General features: G+C 50.9%; 7 protein-coding genes across 7 annotated transcripts; 1 reads left to right on the top strand and 6 right to left on the bottom strand.

Annotated features, from left to right (window-relative positions):
- Positions 1 to 32: 32 nt before the first annotated feature.
- Positions 33 to 1,506, bottom strand: BJX68DRAFT_271415 (uncharacterized protein; the record flags this gene model as incomplete). Its single annotated transcript, XM_071046940.1, has 4 exons — positions 33 to 98; positions 154 to 235; positions 306 to 798; positions 1,299 to 1,506. The coding sequence occupies 4 exons, from the start codon at positions 1,504 to 1,506 to the stop codon at positions 33 to 35; spliced, it is 849 nt and encodes a 282-aa protein (XP_070894332.1).
- Positions 1,507 to 2,674: 1,168 nt separating this feature from the next.
- Positions 2,675 to 3,780, bottom strand: BJX68DRAFT_258309 (amidohydrolase family protein; the record flags this gene model as incomplete). The annotated part of the gene is made up of 3 exons (XM_071043511.1): positions 2,675 to 2,805; positions 2,876 to 3,646; positions 3,699 to 3,780. 3 exons carry the CDS (start codon positions 3,778 to 3,780, stop codon positions 2,675 to 2,677), a joined length of 984 nt encoding a protein of 327 aa, XP_070894331.1.
- A 2,310-nt stretch (positions 3,781 to 6,090) lies between these two features.
- BJX68DRAFT_271413 (uncharacterized protein) lies at positions 6,091 to 6,822 on the bottom strand (the record flags this gene model as incomplete). The annotated part of the gene is made up of 1 exon (XM_071046939.1): positions 6,091 to 6,822. One exon carries the CDS (start codon positions 6,820 to 6,822, stop codon positions 6,091 to 6,093), a length of 732 nt encoding a protein of 243 aa, XP_070894330.1.
- Positions 6,823 to 8,720: 1,898 nt separating this feature from the next.
- Positions 8,721 to 9,919, bottom strand: BJX68DRAFT_246142 (uncharacterized protein). The gene is made up of 2 exons (XM_071041607.1): positions 8,866 to 9,919; positions 8,721 to 8,810 (listed from the first exon to the last, which is right to left on the bottom strand). Exon 1 carries the CDS (start codon positions 9,646 to 9,648, stop codon positions 9,406 to 9,408), a length of 243 nt encoding a protein of 80 aa, XP_070894329.1. The 5' UTR covers positions 9,649 to 9,919; the 3' UTR covers positions 8,721 to 8,810; positions 8,866 to 9,405.
- Positions 9,920 to 11,106: 1,187 nt separating this feature from the next.
- BJX68DRAFT_246140 (germin family protein) lies at positions 11,107 to 12,759 on the bottom strand. Its single transcript, XM_071041606.1, has one exon. It carries the CDS (start codon positions 12,127 to 12,129, stop codon positions 11,317 to 11,319), a length of 813 nt encoding a protein of 270 aa, XP_070894328.1. The 5' UTR covers positions 12,130 to 12,759; the 3' UTR covers positions 11,107 to 11,316.
- A 1,948-nt stretch (positions 12,760 to 14,707) lies between these two features.
- BJX68DRAFT_246138 (uncharacterized protein) lies at positions 14,708 to 15,277 on the bottom strand. Its single transcript, XM_071041605.1, has 3 exons — positions 15,188 to 15,277; positions 14,851 to 15,138; positions 14,708 to 14,773 (listed from the first exon to the last, which is right to left on the bottom strand). The coding sequence occupies exon 2, from the start codon at positions 15,063 to 15,065 to the stop codon at positions 14,898 to 14,900; it is 168 nt and encodes a 55-aa protein (XP_070894327.1). The 5' UTR covers positions 15,066 to 15,138; positions 15,188 to 15,277; the 3' UTR covers positions 14,708 to 14,773; positions 14,851 to 14,897.
- Positions 15,278 to 16,014: 737 nt separating this feature from the next.
- On the top strand, positions 16,015 to 16,332 carry BJX68DRAFT_271411 (uncharacterized protein; the record flags this gene model as incomplete). Its single annotated transcript, XM_071046938.1, has 2 exons — positions 16,015 to 16,157; positions 16,212 to 16,332. 2 exons carry the CDS (start codon positions 16,015 to 16,017, stop codon positions 16,330 to 16,332), a joined length of 264 nt encoding a protein of 87 aa, XP_070894326.1.
- Between the last annotated feature and the right edge of the window lie 362 nt (positions 16,333 to 16,694).

Genomic DNA, 16,694 nt, shown 5'->3' with positions numbered 1-16,694 from the left:
CTCGCGTGTTCGAGAACGTGAACTGCAGAAGATTATAGATTTTCAACTGTCTGCACCTCTCCTGCATTGCTCGCTTTTAGGCCACTGGATAGCTTGACCTGTCGTGATGGATTAGGGAGAGCCGAGGGACGCAGATTGCGACAGGGAACTTACCAGTAGTCGAACGGCCGAGAGCTCTGGCGCCGTTACCTTGGATTCAGCATCGATTGCTTCAGCCCGCTCGGGGTGCTTGTACCTGAAACACGCTCCTTCAGCTCACTGCCACCAGAAGATGAAAAGGGGAGAAGACAATGTCCATCACTCACAGTTCGTCAATGACATCAACAATAGCCGCCATCTCAACCCTAATCATCTTCCTCGCCGTCACCGGGTCCCGAATCGAAACATCAACCGCATGCACGGCCTCATTCTTATGATATGACTCCGGTGCCGCCACAACATCCTCCACAAGCCTCATATGGCCCTTGCACGCCATATATGTATCTAACAACTCCCTCGCAAATGCATCTGCGGTATCATACTGCGGGATCGTTATCTGTCGCGGCTGCGCCCATGACAGGAAGGACGGGATGCTGTTATACTTGGTCAGAATGGCATGCGTGCTTGTGGGCGTCTTGCTAACGCGCGCGGGAAATGAAGCTGCGGCTCTGATGAGTTCCTCAAGTGACCATTTATTGTTCTCGTGTTCGTGCTCGTTCCTGATCTGCCCGCCACCGATCCAGTTAACGGAGATCGTTGTTTCGGAGTCGCTCAGCGCGGAATCTAAATCAACGATGATGGATGCTGCAGGAGTGGGATCTTTGTTATTAGTTGCGCTGTTGAGGGCGCTTTAAGGCGGATTCGAGGGTAGATCTCTGGGTGCGGCTGAAGGCTCGGACGGATGAGATGCCGTGGAGTTAGCCTCCTTCGGCGAAGCCTGTGCGGGTTCTTGTTAGTATTGATAGTAGTGGCGAGACGGAATGGAAGACGCACTGGAGATAAATGAGTCCCAATAATAATTGTGGAAAGTTTCTGAGTCCATGTATTTGAAGCTGCACAGGTCCTGGTTACTGTACAGCGGAAATCAGTCAATCCAACCGCCCAAAATAGAAGAGCAAAGAGTGTACAATTCCGCCGAGTCAACAACTGTTGTAGTCTCTAACCAGAGTAGCAAAGATTAGCATACTTTTCTCTTAGTCTCTAACCAGCCAAAACTCACGATTGACCACCTTCGCCGAGACCACAGCATCGACATCCGCCGAAGAGAACCTCGCCTCATCAACAGATAACAAGCTTCCCGAGACCTCAAATTACCCCACTCTTAATCGAATTGCCGGCGGAAATATTCATTAATTGCGTGATGTCAGAGAGCTTCTCCACGAAGCGCGACGAGTAGCTGACGACCTGCGACACGGGCGCCGTCTTGTCGAAGGACGTGACCAAGGTGCGATCCTTCCTGTTGGGGGTCACCATGCCTTCGGCACAAGTCTTCTGTAAAAAAGAGTTATACCCCTTGCCCAGGCGCATGCTGTCATTGTAGGGGGCAAGAAGTTATCCGGCCATCTTGGCAAGGGGAGAGACGGGGCGCGGGAAGGGGCTGCGCGGTTGAAGAAGTGGTAGTGGTGTTAGTGCGGGACTTGAAGGTTTGGGCAAACTGTTGGCCTAAATACTCCACTCACATAATTAGACAAGGGCAACTATTGCCGTCGGCAGCAATGACCAGAATCTAGAGTGTTTCCTATGATGGGTTGGAGTTCGCCTCCACATCTCGTGTTCGCGCAGGAGCGATCAGCTTTGCGGCTTGCAAATTTGGGCTGATCGAGTCACACATATCACCACACCTCAATACTAGGTAAGAGGGGCAAGCGATTAATCCTGATATAGCAAGGCCAAGCGCAATCTTCTGAATTTCAATACTCTCCGGCAAAAATTCATACTGTCTCAGACACTTGCAATCCAGGCACTTTTTAGCAACAGAGGGGAACTAGAAAAAAGAGGTCGTAAAGCTGCTACAAATGCGGATCAGGATTCGGCACAATCTTGAAAAGGCCACTAGGCCCCTATCGACTGTTTTCTGCGACAATGGCGTCTTCCATGGAAATGACAAGCAACATGGCGCATGACGCCACTGCATCAGCATGTCCAGGCCTCTGATGTTGATCATGAAATGGTTACAGCTTCCCAAATCCATTACCTAAGAGAACATATCTTTATGTATTTTCTTGGCTTGTCATGGACAGCCGTTTCATTCTCGTTTCCTTATCCTATCTCGCGGCACTCTCTATAAGCAGATTCGTAGTCGACGATCAGTTGCTTCAATGTCCACATACATCGAGTGATTGTTGTTGACGCCAGACACCCGATGTTACAGCGACGAGAGTGATAATGTTCCCATCTTAGTATTGACCAACTTCAAAGCCTGCTACGCGACAGGCAAAGCGTAGCTACATCTGGGCCGTGGTCATGCCTCACGAGATACTGCGACCAAAGTTTCACTGGAGCTAATACTTATTCCGAACACGAGGCCATCCCAAGGTATAGGTGTCATTTTGACCTTTCATTACTTGTTTGAATCCGCACAGAGGCGGAGATGTATAGGCCTCGGGATATAAGAGGTAGCTGAGCTAGAGACTGACATTACTAAACAGGCTGCATTCGACCATCAAAGCGTGTGACCTTTCTACTGGAAACGAAATTACCTCCTGAGAAGATCGTTGGCGTTGCCTTGGTAAATCATTTTACGGAGCCTGTCTCCCATGTGGAACGCATCCAGATTCTCCCTGAATCCAGCGACCTTGTCCGAGGCCGCGTATGGAAAGTCGGAACCTGGATTGAGCGTATTAGTATGATGACTATGGCATGTATGAGCGCATCACGAATAGAAGGAGGGTCAGACCATAAATGATTTGATTGTGCGGAACCAGGTCAAGCAGCATGTTTAGGACAGCCGGGGAGCTGGAGAGCGCCAGATCGAAGTAGAAAGAGCGGAAATCTTCGACAAGCTCTGTGCTTGTTTTTCCATACATCAGTTTTGTATCCTCTGTTTCTCGCGAAGTGGTTGCAATGCGAGAAATCAAGTACGGAAGCGAACCGCCCGCGTGCGAGAGGATCTTGGGACAGTCGGGAAACTTTCGGGTGACATTGGCGATGATCATGTCGACGGCCGTCCGGGTTGTTTCGTGGGGATAGTCAATGACTGGCTGGGGGAGGAGTGGATTCGTCCAGGTGGTGTTCACTGGGTGCGTAGGGTGGATGAAGACGACGGCCTTGCGGGCATTGAGCTCTTCCCAGATTGGCGTAAACTGAGGATGGCCTAGATAGTTGTTCCCATCTCCATACCTCGTGAAAAGAGTCACTCCATCTGCCTTGAGAACATCCATTGCATACGCAATCTCTGCAAGGGAGCCAGGTATATCCGTAAGGGAGGGAAGCGATGCAAAGAAGCCAAATGATTTCGGGTACTGCTTGCGGAGACGAGCTGCCTCCTCGTTTACCTGCCGGGCTAGATTTCGCGCGGATTCCACGTCCGGAGCAATGGCTGCGCCGGGAGCGGTCAGTGATAGGATTGCCTTTTGGATTCCGTTGCTGGCCATATTCTCCAAGGATGCCCTGGGGGTCCAGTCAGGGGTGGGCCAGCCAGATGGATCGCCGCCGGCGCTCTCCAACGCTGTTCTTAATCAGCAATCAGTTGCACAAGGTCTAGAGTTCGGGCCACAAACCATCTCTGTATACCTGAGGCAAGAAATGATGGTGGGTGTCGATCTTATAGGGCAATCGCGGGCGAGGACTGGCAACCACCATGCCAAGTAGGGAAGCGGGAAAGACAAGTAGGGTGCCTAATTTCATGGTGACAGTATTGACAGGGATATCGGATCTCGATGATCCCTGGAAAACGTGGCAATAGGGGGTCCTGACACAATTTTAAAGACGCAAGGTCCCGGCTTCGAAGGAACTTTCGGAGAGGATTCCGAGACGCTTACCCCAACCTTCCCCACATTATCCCCATACTCCCCGGGTTCTCGGATGCAGAACCTAAATTCTGGAGACATGGCCTGGGTTCTGTGGATTGCTCGGCTTGGATTCCGGCTTAGCATGGCAGCGCCGCCACCCCCAAGGTCTGTGTACTTCGAGCTCCAAACGCTGGGAAAAGGGGTTGTTGCTGTTAGCCCCATGGCCGCAAGTACAAATCCCCTGGTTGACTCCTCAATCAGTCGCAGAATATACAGCGAAATGACCGGCCGGTATAGCGTGAGCAGTAGGACATCAGAACAAACGAAAACGAACACTCAAAAAGTGTATGCAGAAGGTTCAAGTCAAGTCGGCATTTCGGATTTTTGTTGGTTGCCGAAGTGAAGTCTGGGCGACCTCGGGAGTCGAACAATGGCCTCGGCTGTAGGCAACCAGGCGCCACCGTCATATAACAGACTTTCTGCTCCAATGTTAGGTACATACCTATGAAGCCAAAGGTCCATTTCCAATGCATTCCAAATTCATTAAGTAGGTGAAAATATGGGGTCTAAACTTCTACTTACCACAACGGCCATCTGAACTGTGCGGACAAGATGGATTGTAAGGGAGAGAGGGAGAGCGAAAAAAAGAAAGGTTGAAGTTGAAAGCAAGGGAAACCCAACCAATGCAAGCCCGGAAAAACTTAGTCTGTTGGCTCATATGAGATAGAAAACATGCCCCAAGGTACGCCCGCAAACTGAAGGTCAACCCCATTGCAGTGACCTTTGCCCTTTACATAGTAAGGACACGTACTTAGCTTAGCCTGAACAGAATATATATGATCTAACCTTTATATTCTGCCTTATATATACATTCACCGCAGCAATCCTACCTGCGACTCGAATCTTCAAATGAAGCTAATTAAGAGGCTTTTTCTGTATTTTGTCTTATATAGACCTTGGTCCCTGGTAAGTGATTTATACCAGTAGTGAAGATAAGATAATAAAGTAACATTAGTAAAGTAAATACTAATGTGCTAACGGTTCCTAATAATGGCAATGTCGCTGACTTCAAGGTTTGATTGCTGGCTTGATTCGGCGGATCGCGGTCGAAGGACTTGAAAGCCCTTTGAACCATGCCTGCCTGCCTCGCGAATGGAGGCGACACCTTGCGTTATTTAAGAACATGAGATAGGCAGTGGATATTGACTACCTACCACGATATCCTGACTCCTCCTACCGACAGATTGATCAAGACCTTCGACCAACCTACAACTACTGGAGCGCTATGTACACATAGAATCCCAATATCATCATATTAACCAAGGTTCATGAGAGGTTACCCATAATAAATAGTAATGTAACAGTAGCTTTGAACAGACTGTTTAGCACTTAAATCCCAAGTTTCGAACAGATGAACAAAGCGCAGGGAAATGCCACGACCATACCTACTGCCATGTTTATTCTCCAGGCGCGTGAGTAGGGAAAGTTACTGTTCGCTATCCATCTCCAGGACCAGTGCCAGAGTCGGCCAAATATATTCCTTTCCCCCCTCCGCTTTTCAATCAACACCGGCACGGCGAGTCCCGTACAAACCTGCCGTGGATGCTCCATCGCCATCTGCCCCAGATACTTCAAGCTCGTAGACTGCATAAAAAGCATTGGATATAGCTCACTCCAGACCAGGTTCCCCAAGATCCGCAGCTCCCCTGTGTAGCCTAGGAATGTGTCTGGATGGTTCTTTGGATTATCTGGGTCGAAGTCGGCCTCGATGGCGAGGACGTGCCTTTCATGTCATTCGGGGAGGGAGGATTTTGGCTGGTAGTCGAGGAGTTGATGTTGGGGCTTGAGTCTATATAGGACTGTGCGCTGGACTCGTCAATGGCGAGAAAGGTGGTACGAAGTAGTCTGTGTTTGTACTCGTCTGTTTCACGGATTTTCTGGAAGTGGCTATTATCAGAGGGTTAGATTGTTATCGCGTAGCGAGCTCTAGAGGAGTGAATCCCAACCTCCTTGCTTCGCCGACCGATTCAACGTCGTCAAACCAATGTAGCTTGAGAGAGGCTTGACCTCTTCTGACCCATCAACCCCCTTTCCCCAGCTAGATACATGACTCTCAACGGCCGCGCGTAGATCATCCCAATGCCGACCAGAACAGCTCTCATTACCGATTGTGGTATACCGCGATTTCGAATCCACGTTTATGTCTTTCTTCCGGAAATCGTTCTAACGTCTCCTTCTGCCGGACTAGGACCTCGCGGATCCATGGCTCCCGGGGCACAGGACACATCTGAGAGCCCCGTATAACCGTCCGAAGCTGATCCTGGGCCGCGGTGACCGTAGCAAGTCGCCCACGGCAATCAATGAAACCACTGACGCTTTCAGATGCCTCCTGCGTCTTGCGCACTTCGTCGGAAAGAGTGAAAGTAAGGCGCATTAAATCCTCCTGGTAAATCTTCGTTAGGTGGTGCAGGTGGGGATTGTGCTGCCCGGCAACAATTCCAGCCAGAGGATGATGGCCATTGTAACCGTCCATGAGCATCCACATTTTTAGATCAGCCACCTGAATGATCCAGATGAAGGTTTCCCATTTCTTTCTCAAGGGCGATATTGCCGCCTCGTCATCGGGTGAGAGGGAAGCCTTTTCTTTGGCATAATGGAGCTGCAACTCGGTAGCATGAAGCACGACGAATGAGTGCGCGGTGGCAGTCATGACATCGTACTTTGCACGGATGAACTCCTCCCAGAGCGCAGTCAGACTAAGACTGGCCGCTGAGTTGCCGCGGGCCATGCGCCGCCGTGCGTTTAGGGCGTTTTCTGCCTCCTGCAGGTGACCAGAGATCAAATTAAAGTTGTCGCGAAGACTCGTGTAGATCGCTGGGCTAGCGAGATACATAAACGCCGCGACAGTCGCCGACAGATACTCACTGGCAATTTCAAAGTTCTCCGGACGGTCCAGGCCTTTCTCAGCCCACCTTAACGCAGAGAGTGGTGGCAGACCCTCCCTGAGGCGATTCTTGAAAGAGTGAATATTCTTCCTGACGAGACAAAGCTGGCCACTCCAGAGGCTCAAAGATGGTCTATGAATCGGCTATATATCATTAGGTGCGTGTTGTAGCTGGTTAACCCAGTTTATTTAACTTTTTTTTCTCTCTTTAGAAAGTGTAAAGGGAAGAATTCTCGTGTTTGAATCCCACTGTACATGTTCCCAGAGATTGCAGATATACAGAGGTCAGGTGGCCCAAGAAGAAGGAAACCAACGAATCAATACAAGCATATATCTCGCTTGTTGCGCCTCTGCCGAATCCAGAAATAGATATACGCAAGCCATAATGGCGGAGAAAAGAAGTTGTAGGCCAAGTAGACTTGGACTGATGAGCATTGACGCAAGTGTAAGTGTTCTACAGTAAGGCTTCAAAGCCTTAATCTGCAAATGTCCTCTTGCCACTGGATCCCACTGCCCTCTGTGTTACTGCGCAATGAGTCTCTAGAGCTACGAACAGGGCGGAAATTTTTGGCCGGATCTTCGGCGAGCCAGAATCAAGATATGGAGAAGTTCAGCAAAGAGCTGTGCGCCAGGGAGGAAACGGGCACCAGCTATAACCATGATTAAATTTTCGGCTCGGTACATTTTTCCAGGCCAAGTTCGCTACCGACCAGCTCTGAACGTGCTGGTAGGGAGCGAAAGCTCGACCTCAGTACGATGAAAACCCTTAGAAACTACTAAGAAGATTAAGAGCACGAAGCTGTGACATGGACGTCTTATCAACCTTGAAGAATTTAGAATTTTGGACCTTGTATAGGGCTGTTGTGGAGAGCTCGGAGGATCCACAAGAGGGTATCCACTTGGACATCCAGCCTGTATCCGTGATTGTCCGAAGCTTCGGCTACCTTCACATGCCAGAAGATACATGCAAACGTCGCCATGACAGAGGCAGTGACGCTAGGCGTTCTGTTCTTTACATTGGCAATGGTATTTGGTGCATGTTACCAACGGGTCGAGCTCCGCAGAGCAGCACCAGGGGGTATCTCACATCCTCTGCTGCGCATAAGCCTAATGAAATACTCTTTCGCTCCACTCCTTCCGCAGCTCGGTTTGAGAATACGCTTTTTGGTCATCGGGCATAATCGGAGGCGTCGCAGTAGGGAAGCTGCCTTGGCAGAGACTCGTTTCTAAAGGAGAAGTTGGGGGAACAGACAGGTGAGGTTGGTAGCTAGGAACTCCACCTAGTCGAAGCAAACAGTGGATCACCGGTGCGTTCTCAAGCCAGAGAGCCTGGAATAAAAGATAGCAGGCGGATCTGATATAAAGATGTAGCATATTAGCCTCCTAGAGGGAGTCTGCAGACAAGGCGTGCGCGTCTCCCTCTCGCGGTTGGCTAGACCCGCCCGTTTGTCGCGCAAAAGAGAGATAATCCGAGGGGCGAGGCGCTCCGCCGCGATTTGGAGAGGACTGACTGAGTTGTGTCGGCCAACTTGTAGAAGAACTGCCTCTTTGTCAGCCGCAGTTGTGTCGTGAGGGATTCAGGAGGTGGATTATCTCAGAGTGTCTTGCGCATTCGTCATCTCGTCCGCTACTTCACCCCGTATTGCAACGGAACTGCCTTGTAAAGACTCTTGATCCTCTTCACCATACCTCTCGGGTATGGTCTATTTAAATGCGTCAGGCGTTCCAAAATCCGTTTCGTAAAGCTTTCGAAGGGGCATTTGGCAGCGAGACTGGCGCGGCGTGCGTGGCTGAAGAAGAATGCACGACAAAGACATCGGGTTCGTGATGAAACGTCTCCAGAAAGTGTACCGCAGTGGTCCTAGATTGCATCCCGTCAGCGAGGCTCGGAGTAATTGATACGGAGCGAGGAGAGTATTATACGTGACGAGAACTTCCTATTCAAATGAGTGCGGTCAGCATCACTTCCCTGTAAAGGTAGGTTTTATGTACTTTTCCCAGAAAGCCACATGCAAAGAGAAGTCTCCCGGCAGGCCATGTTTCAAAATCCACTTGGTCGTGTCTGGCCATCTCCTCCGCAGGTATCTTGACAAATTCGGTAAGGTGATAGGTACTCAAAGAATGCTGTACGGCTTGCCTTCGGTAGACGATATGGAGTAGATTCGGATTCCAGTTGCCACTGGATGTAAGGAGAACCATCTTGTACAGAGAAAGATTCTCGAAGCGAAGCCCGTCAGTCAGCCTCGGAAATAGTCGCGGAGAAATCGTGACATATGATCATATCCAATGGTGCGTTCCGGCCGCAGATTTCCCACCGCGGTTAGCAATCGCTGTGATGGTCTATTGAGCATTCCCTATAGACCGCACGGCCGTCAGCGACGTGTTTCCCGACGTCGTACTGGACCACGCCTACGTCTACCCCAGTCGAAAAAACTGACGACGGCATGACCCAGCCTAATATCGATCAGCTATCTCCAAAGCACCGCCGCCAATTTTGACCACCTAAAGACACTGAATATCTGGAAAGGTCGATCACATTTGGGTAGCGACAAGGGCGGCGGCATGGATACCATATTCACCGGACGGAAAGCACGCGATGAGGGCTTTGTGGCTGGAAATCTCCCCATAGATATAGCTCTTGTAGTCAAGTTTTGGTTGCGATAGGGCCGCGGGCCTCTCATCGAGCATTGATTTCGCGGCTGTCAGCTCCTCGTGCAAAGCGCCTATCCAGCTGGCCGTGTACGTGTCATGTCGGCGGCGCCTTGAAATGGCCATGGAACGGGAACCGAGCGGCAATCAAGTCGGTATCAATTTGTCGGCGCATCGCCCAGGTCGAGATGCAGTCATGGTGAGTAGGACAGGGGCCCGGCGGGATGGCGTTTTCCAGCACAGCGAGGCTGAGACGGAAGGCGTCTAGAGCTAATGCAGTATTCACGTGCTTGCCTTTCTTTTTTTAGGTTGGCAGTGTACACTGGATATTGAACCCCGCACATCATATATGGAGGGAGAAATGACTTGATTGACGATGATCGATGGATAAATGGATGGTCGGATGATGAGGAGACTCCAGGTGTTGGAGACGCTTGAGATACTGGGAGGGATAATAGCGCTAGGCCTCATCGGGAGGACTGCGGCCTTAGGTCTCTAGCACAGGCAGAGTACAAACCAGAGAACAAAAAACGTTATGTTTCCTCAACTTCCCAATACAAAGACAAAAAACAGTGAATCTGCCGGCCACTCATTATTCCATGGTAGTGAGGCGCGGCCTACTAGAACACCTTCACCCTTAGCTGGTACTGACTCCAAGCTCAACCCCTTCCAATCTCATCCCCATATTCTGAAAGAAAGCGGGGATCCAACTGGTGAAAACGTCATAGAGGTAAAAGGGTCATAGAACCAAGACGGCATGCACGAGAAAAGAAGCGCTTTATTTTCCAGAAAAACTCGCCGAAGCAGAGACTGAACCAACGCGGTGCCCACGCGCACCCATACGTAATTCCCAGCCGCTGGAGGAAAGCGAAGACTCCGCCGGCGGGGACGTTTCCGTAGCAGGATTGGATCCATGCTGCCCATGAGCCTGTTGATACTCTTAGTATCGGCATCCATAGCGGAGCTAAGCGGTTCGATGGGGGATATAGCTGAAGATAGCGAAGATTGAGTTACCACCAGTGGGACCTAGTTCTCCAAACCCGACAACGCGTAGGAAAAGCGACCTCTTATTTCAGCGCCTCGGTCATCACCACTTTGGTTGCGTTCGCGAAGAATTCCTTGTATTCCATCTTGTTGACTAAGGTTGGCGTCTAAGCTCTTAAAGAGGGCGACAGGAATATTGACTCGATATGTAATGCTACAACGCAAAAATGGAATTTTGAAAGCCACTGGCTGAATAGAAGAGAATGAGAGAATGGTCAAACTCGGATATTTTATTTTCCTGCTGGACGGCCTTGTCATATTCTGTTTGCCATCAGTCAAGGCTTCTCATGTAGTGAACACAGCGTGCCCATGTTCGATTATCAGCTTTATGGTCACAGTCCCTTGTCTGCACATGTGGATTGTTCCTCTTGTATACGGTCAGGCTTTATGCAATGACTAACAGCTCTCCCGGCTAAGCGTCTAACAACTTTACCATATGAATGTCGTTTTCATGGGAGAAAAGTGTAAATTACCGTTGAATTTAGTGTGATGGCAATATTGAGACCGCGGAGTGGCCAAGAGCAAGATGGGAGAGATGTATATAAGAGGAGCATTTCTATTATCACTAATAAGATATGTATATACCAATCTGCGAGCGCTAGTCAAAGCAAAGCAAAGAAAAGAGAAGAAAATCAGAAAACAATCCCAAGAAGACATCCATCTATCATGCGAGACATTGCCCATGCCATCTAATGCAATTAACCCATCCATTGACTGAAAGAAAACCCAAAAACTAAAAGGAAAAGCCCTTTACATCAACTCGCGCACATCCCTCTTCTCATTCTTCTGCAGGCCACACTTGGCAAGACAAGCCTCAATGCCGAGAGCAATGTTGGCAGGGATCATCTCGCGGAAACTCTCGAGATCCTGGCCGTTGAGCGTCTGGATTCCACCAAGGGTAGCCTGGACAACATCCTTGCGGAGCGAGAAGAAGTTCTGCGCGACCTGCGAGACACCAGGATCGGCACTGTTGAATCCAGCAACGAAAACTGTCTCACCGCAGTCGGGGTTGAATTCCTGGTGGATCGCGCCCTGCGGGAAGACGGCCATCTGGTAGAGCGAGAGGGTGTTTTCGATGGGGGCGGCGCCGTTCTCGAGAACGAAGTTTGTGACGAGGCGGCCCTTGACGACGACGTTGAGTTCCGTCGCGCGGTTGTGCACGTGTGCAGTGTTCATGCCGCAGGGGCCCAGGAAGCCGAGGGTCATCGCAGCGTCGTTGCCGATGAGACTAGGAAGGGTCTTTGCGTGTGCGGCGATAGAGAAGCCGCCGAGGCCCTTTGCTTCAGAGGACTCGGGAGCGCCGGCCTCGTTGAAGTCGAAGATGTAGTCGCCGGGCTGGTCGAGGAGTTTCGCTCGGTCTTGTTGTGTGGGGGCGAGAATAAGCTTTTGGATGAGCTCTTCGTTGCCGGATCGGGTGTTGATGGGAACAACTGGGGGGAGAAGGTCGTCGATTGAGGCAGGGGTTGTGGAGGGGACTGGGGCGGGATAGCCAGAAGGGGAGGGGCCCGTTGGGATGGCAAGGGCGGTGGAGGCGAGAAGAGAGATACTGGTGATGAAGCGCATTTTGATGGTTGTATTGGAGTTGTTGAGGAGAGAAGATTAGAGACTAGAGTAGTGGTGAGAAGGGTGAAGATGGATGATTAGACTGTACAAGCTTGAGAGGCTGTTTGATGCTGTTGATGATATTCCAAAAACCCGGCGACAAAGCCCTCCTTATATAGCTTTTCTTCTTGGACTTGATGCTATACCGATCACCAAAGCTGTGGTGAAAGTAGTATAACTGTAGGGCTGTGCTATAGCCTATTCCTGGGAGCTACTAAGAAGCCGGACTAGCGGGCAGGCTGTGGAGGCTGACAGAAGGATGGGAGGCGGATGGCCTTAGTCAAACTACAGGTTTGCAGCGCTCTGAAAGAGTTAGTCTCCGGTTAGGATGATCAGTAAACAGCTTCTTGCCAGTTGGGTTCTAGTAGGTTGTGCTGCGCATTCGGCCCCCAAGAGCTCCAGGGTTCTCCAGTGGACCCTGCGGCTGGGTTTGGGATCGAAGGAAGAGTAAAGGTTGTCCGTCGAAGAAAGCAGATAGCATTCTGACTGATATCTATCGTAAGTCGAGAAACTCGACAAACACGACGTTCGCCTCGAATCCCAGTCATGGTGTTTGAGATCATGACCAAAACTCCGCGACAAGGACCGCCGAGCGCATCCGGGGAGAAATGAGACTCTGCAGCGTTCCACCGATTTTCTTAAACACTAAAGCCAAAGCAGTTAGTCTACAGGGCTGAGACACCCAAAATAAACCCCAGCGCTAAGAAAGCGGCTGAGCCTTTGCATCCAACCAGGGAACTGACAGCTCTGCGCCAGCTTGCTAGCTCCTTGGCTCGTTGGTGAGTCGGAGAAATTTCGAGATGCTTGGTCCCTGATTCGTAAGACCGTGTAAGCATCCAAATTACAATTCTAAACAGGCGTCCAGCCAAAACGCCTTTCAGTTTGCTGGCTGACAAACCTGACAAACTCGATGGATTCTGAAGCTGACACTGACAGGTCACAGGCTATCATTCACCAACACGACACACGTGCCTGGGGGCCGAGAATCGGGTCCGAGTGCCCTGCCCTGCAGACTCGACGGAACTCGACTCGTCCCCACACCCCAGACCCAAATTCCGCCTCTTGTCCCGCTGACGGCTGAGCAGCCCGAGGTTAACCTCGGCCTAACTTGAGGGCTAACATGCTAAACCTGACGACTGAGGCTGGTTGCAGGAGTTAAGCTAAATATACCCTGCGAATCCTTGGCTTCTACCACACCGTTGGGTTGGGCTGGGACTCAGAGCTCAGGAGGATCCCAGTCGCGGAGCGCGATGAGTCTGTTTGGGTATCGCACCCTCGCTGGGGTGATGTTCAGTTGAATCCAGAACCGCAAATGGACGACAACTCCGTGCAAAAATCGCCGAAAACTGAATCCTGACCAGATCCCAATCTCAACCAAGTTAGATGACTCTGAGACAGTAATGAAAGGTAAATCCTGTCTCTGGGCCGAACCTGTTTCCAAGGTGTCCAAGGTTGTACCCCGTGGCAGAGGGATTTGTCAACAGTTAGGCAAGCTCGACCCTTCGCTTAGCTCCGACCCCGTCAGATCTTACTTTGAGCACAGCTAACTATGAGCCGCGAACAGGCTGACGGGCCAGGTGGTATCGCGCAGATAGCTGAAGACTGGAACTTGTAGGCTATTCGGGAAATACTCGCCGCTGGCTCGGTCTGTGTCCGTTTAAAAGGTCAGTACTGTAGAGGAAAGAGGACATTTGGTACAGCGTGGCTTCGGGCAATAGTAGCGTCGATGAGGATGGAAATGCTCGACGAAGAAAGGACTGCGTTGGTGAAGCTCCGGCGAGAGGCAATACCCGCAACTCCGGATTCTCTAGCGCCTTCCCTAGGTGTAATGTTCTAGGTATGGTAGGTAGTCGTCGGAAGATGCCGCACAGGGTCTCCTCAACAAGGCAACCTATCTGGGATTGCTCAGCAATCCAGGCAGAAGAGTCGGTTCTGACTATCAAGCTGGAATCCTCCACTAAAGCAAGGCCTCCAGCAGCCTTAGGCTTGGTGACTCCTGAGCTAGTGAAACCAATTCTATGCCATAATAGAATCCTGCATCGGTGATTGTGGAGATGTTGAGTAAACAAAGTTTGCCTCCGCAGTGCATGTGCAGGGTCTAGAAAGCCAACATGCCTGATTCTGTGATATCAGACCTGATGTCTGCATTCTCGCACGCCGAACATCAAGCCTCGTAAATTCCATGAGACTCCCGCAGACCCATAGACACACGGGCCAAACGAGTAAGTAGAGAATCACCTAACTCTTGCTTTGACAAACAAGGCCTCCGTGAGATCACCAAACCCAACGCTGACCAGCTCAGGCATTGGTGAGCATCCCTTGACCTCTCCGAGCTTGCCGTCCTCCATTCTCTCCTTTTCGCACCCATCCTAATTGGCTAGCTCAAAGCTAAACTCCCTCAGACGCGTAATAACGACCTTGAGGATATTTGTAGGGGCCACCGTCTTTCCAATGCACTGCCTCCCACCGAGACCGGAATGCATCAGCAGCCGTGCCTGTGCATTAACGGCTGGATCCTCCCAACACATTGCGTGAAGGTGTTGTGATCAGCGCCCCAGACGGCCGCGTTCTGGTGGAAGGCGTGGTTGCACACCGCCAGTGAGGTCTAGATGAATAATATTAGTTTTTACGGAGCCGAACAGGTAGTTAGGTAAGGGCAAGCAGGTAAGGAGTATGACATACCCCCTTCGAAAACCATTCCCCGTCACTAGTCACATCAGCCGGGTCCATCACATGACGAGCTGGTGGTATAGTGAAGACAGGGGTGATACGAAAGTTCTCGCGCATGCAGTTGCGCAGAAAAGGGAGAGAGGATCGGCGGCTGAGACGGGATAAGCTGCTTCCCCGGCGATAAGAAAAGGGAGATTGGCATCGACTTCTGCAACGCATTGCTGCATCCACTCGGGGTTGTGGAGGAGGTGATAGAAGAGCAGAGTCGTTGTTGCGCTTGTGGTGTGCGTTCCGACAAATCTGGGTACGCCAAATTAGCATAGTTCAGCACAAGGAGAGGGAGAGATACATGAACCCAAATGCTTCCGTCTCCAATTCGATAGAGTCCAGCTTCGCCCCGATCTCGGGATGCTTTGCTTTGGTGAGATTTGTAGAATACCCTTTCTCTCTTCCCCCTCTCCACCTTCGCCGAACTTTTCCAGGCCCTCCACCCGTCGCTGTACGCAAGTCATTCATCTTTGGGTTTGTCCTAAAGAGGGTAGGGTATCGCTGGATCTATTGGGCCTTGGCTATAGTGAGTCAGCAGTAAGTCCAAAGCTAACGGTTCGAGTGGAAAGCTCACAAGGGCCCAGGTGAACGCAATCCAGGTCATCCCATACTTCTTCCTCGGTGCAGAAACCAACCACACCGCAGCGGACCAAGAGCACGGGGTAGACCCAGAACTCCAATTACACGCCCTAAGCGCCTGGATTCACACCCACTCACCCTTGCTGAGTTTCTTCGCCCACTGAGTCTAGCAGTGCGTCCCTGCGTCCTCCTCCCAAGCATCGCCTACGCCATAGTCCTTTCTTCGCCAGTATTCGGGTCTCAATTGACGCCCCTCAGATCTTCCCCGAAAAGTTCTCTCTTGACGCACAGCAGATCGGCCTCCAGAATCTCGCTATCATCATCGGCTCTGGCATCGGCGAAGTTACCAGCGGCCGTTGATCCGATCAATGGATGTGGTATCGCGAAAAGACTATTAAGGGAAAAGGAAGCGATTGGACGGCTCTGTCGCCCTAGTACAGATTATGACTTAGTTACGCAGGGATATCCCTTGTGCTAGCTGGAGTCGTGGTGTTTCTCGTGCAGACTGAGAAAGCCTCCGCGCGGTGGAATATCACGCCGCTAATTGGGATGGCCATTGCAGCTGCCGGGAATCCGATTGTAACAAGTCTGAATCTCACGTATGCGGTGGACTGTTCTCCGACAGATGCGGCCGCGGTTGGGGTGTTTGTGAACTCCGTGAGGCAGACCTGGGGCTTCATCGGGCCGTTTTGGTGAGTCACACTGCCTTGTGACAAGGTTGGCGGCGACGCTGATCTAACTGCCAGGTTCCCAGAGATGTTGGAGGAAATCGGACTTAGCGCAAGGAGCTGTATTATTATTGCGCTTCTTGTTGGGGCTGTGATGCCGACAATTTGTCTTCAGTGGAGGGGATATAAATGGCGTTAGACCAGGCTGACCGTGTTAGAAGAAGCTAGGAAGAAGAGGTTAAGGAGAATTAAGGTGCTGACAGGCAGGGGTAGATTTGTCGTTGAGTTTTGAGAATGTCACAGATCCCAAGAACGAACCAATTTCGCACCCCCAGGTAAGTGATGATGACACCTTAGTCGAGCAATAGATACCTGTCATTAAACAAGAGGAATATAATAGCCCAGATAGCTGGCATCACAAGCAGAAGTGCTCTGACGGCCATAGTGAGGTTATCGTTGCCTGTTGATGGGAAGATGGATGACCACGATGAACCCAACCTTGATAAATCGAGACCGCGGCATCATCGGCGTTGGGTATTGGGCAGCGGTTGTGCCCTAGCA

This window comes from Aspergillus pseudodeflectus (genome assembly GCF_044049435.1).
Source record: "Aspergillus pseudodeflectus strain CBS 756.74 chromosome Unknown BJX68scaffold_61, whole genome shotgun sequence".
Taxonomy (NCBI): Eukaryota; Fungi; Ascomycota; class Eurotiomycetes; order Eurotiales; family Aspergillaceae; genus Aspergillus; species Aspergillus pseudodeflectus.
Note: the sequence above shows the minus strand (reverse complement) of the source record. Positions and strands in the feature narration are given on the sequence as shown.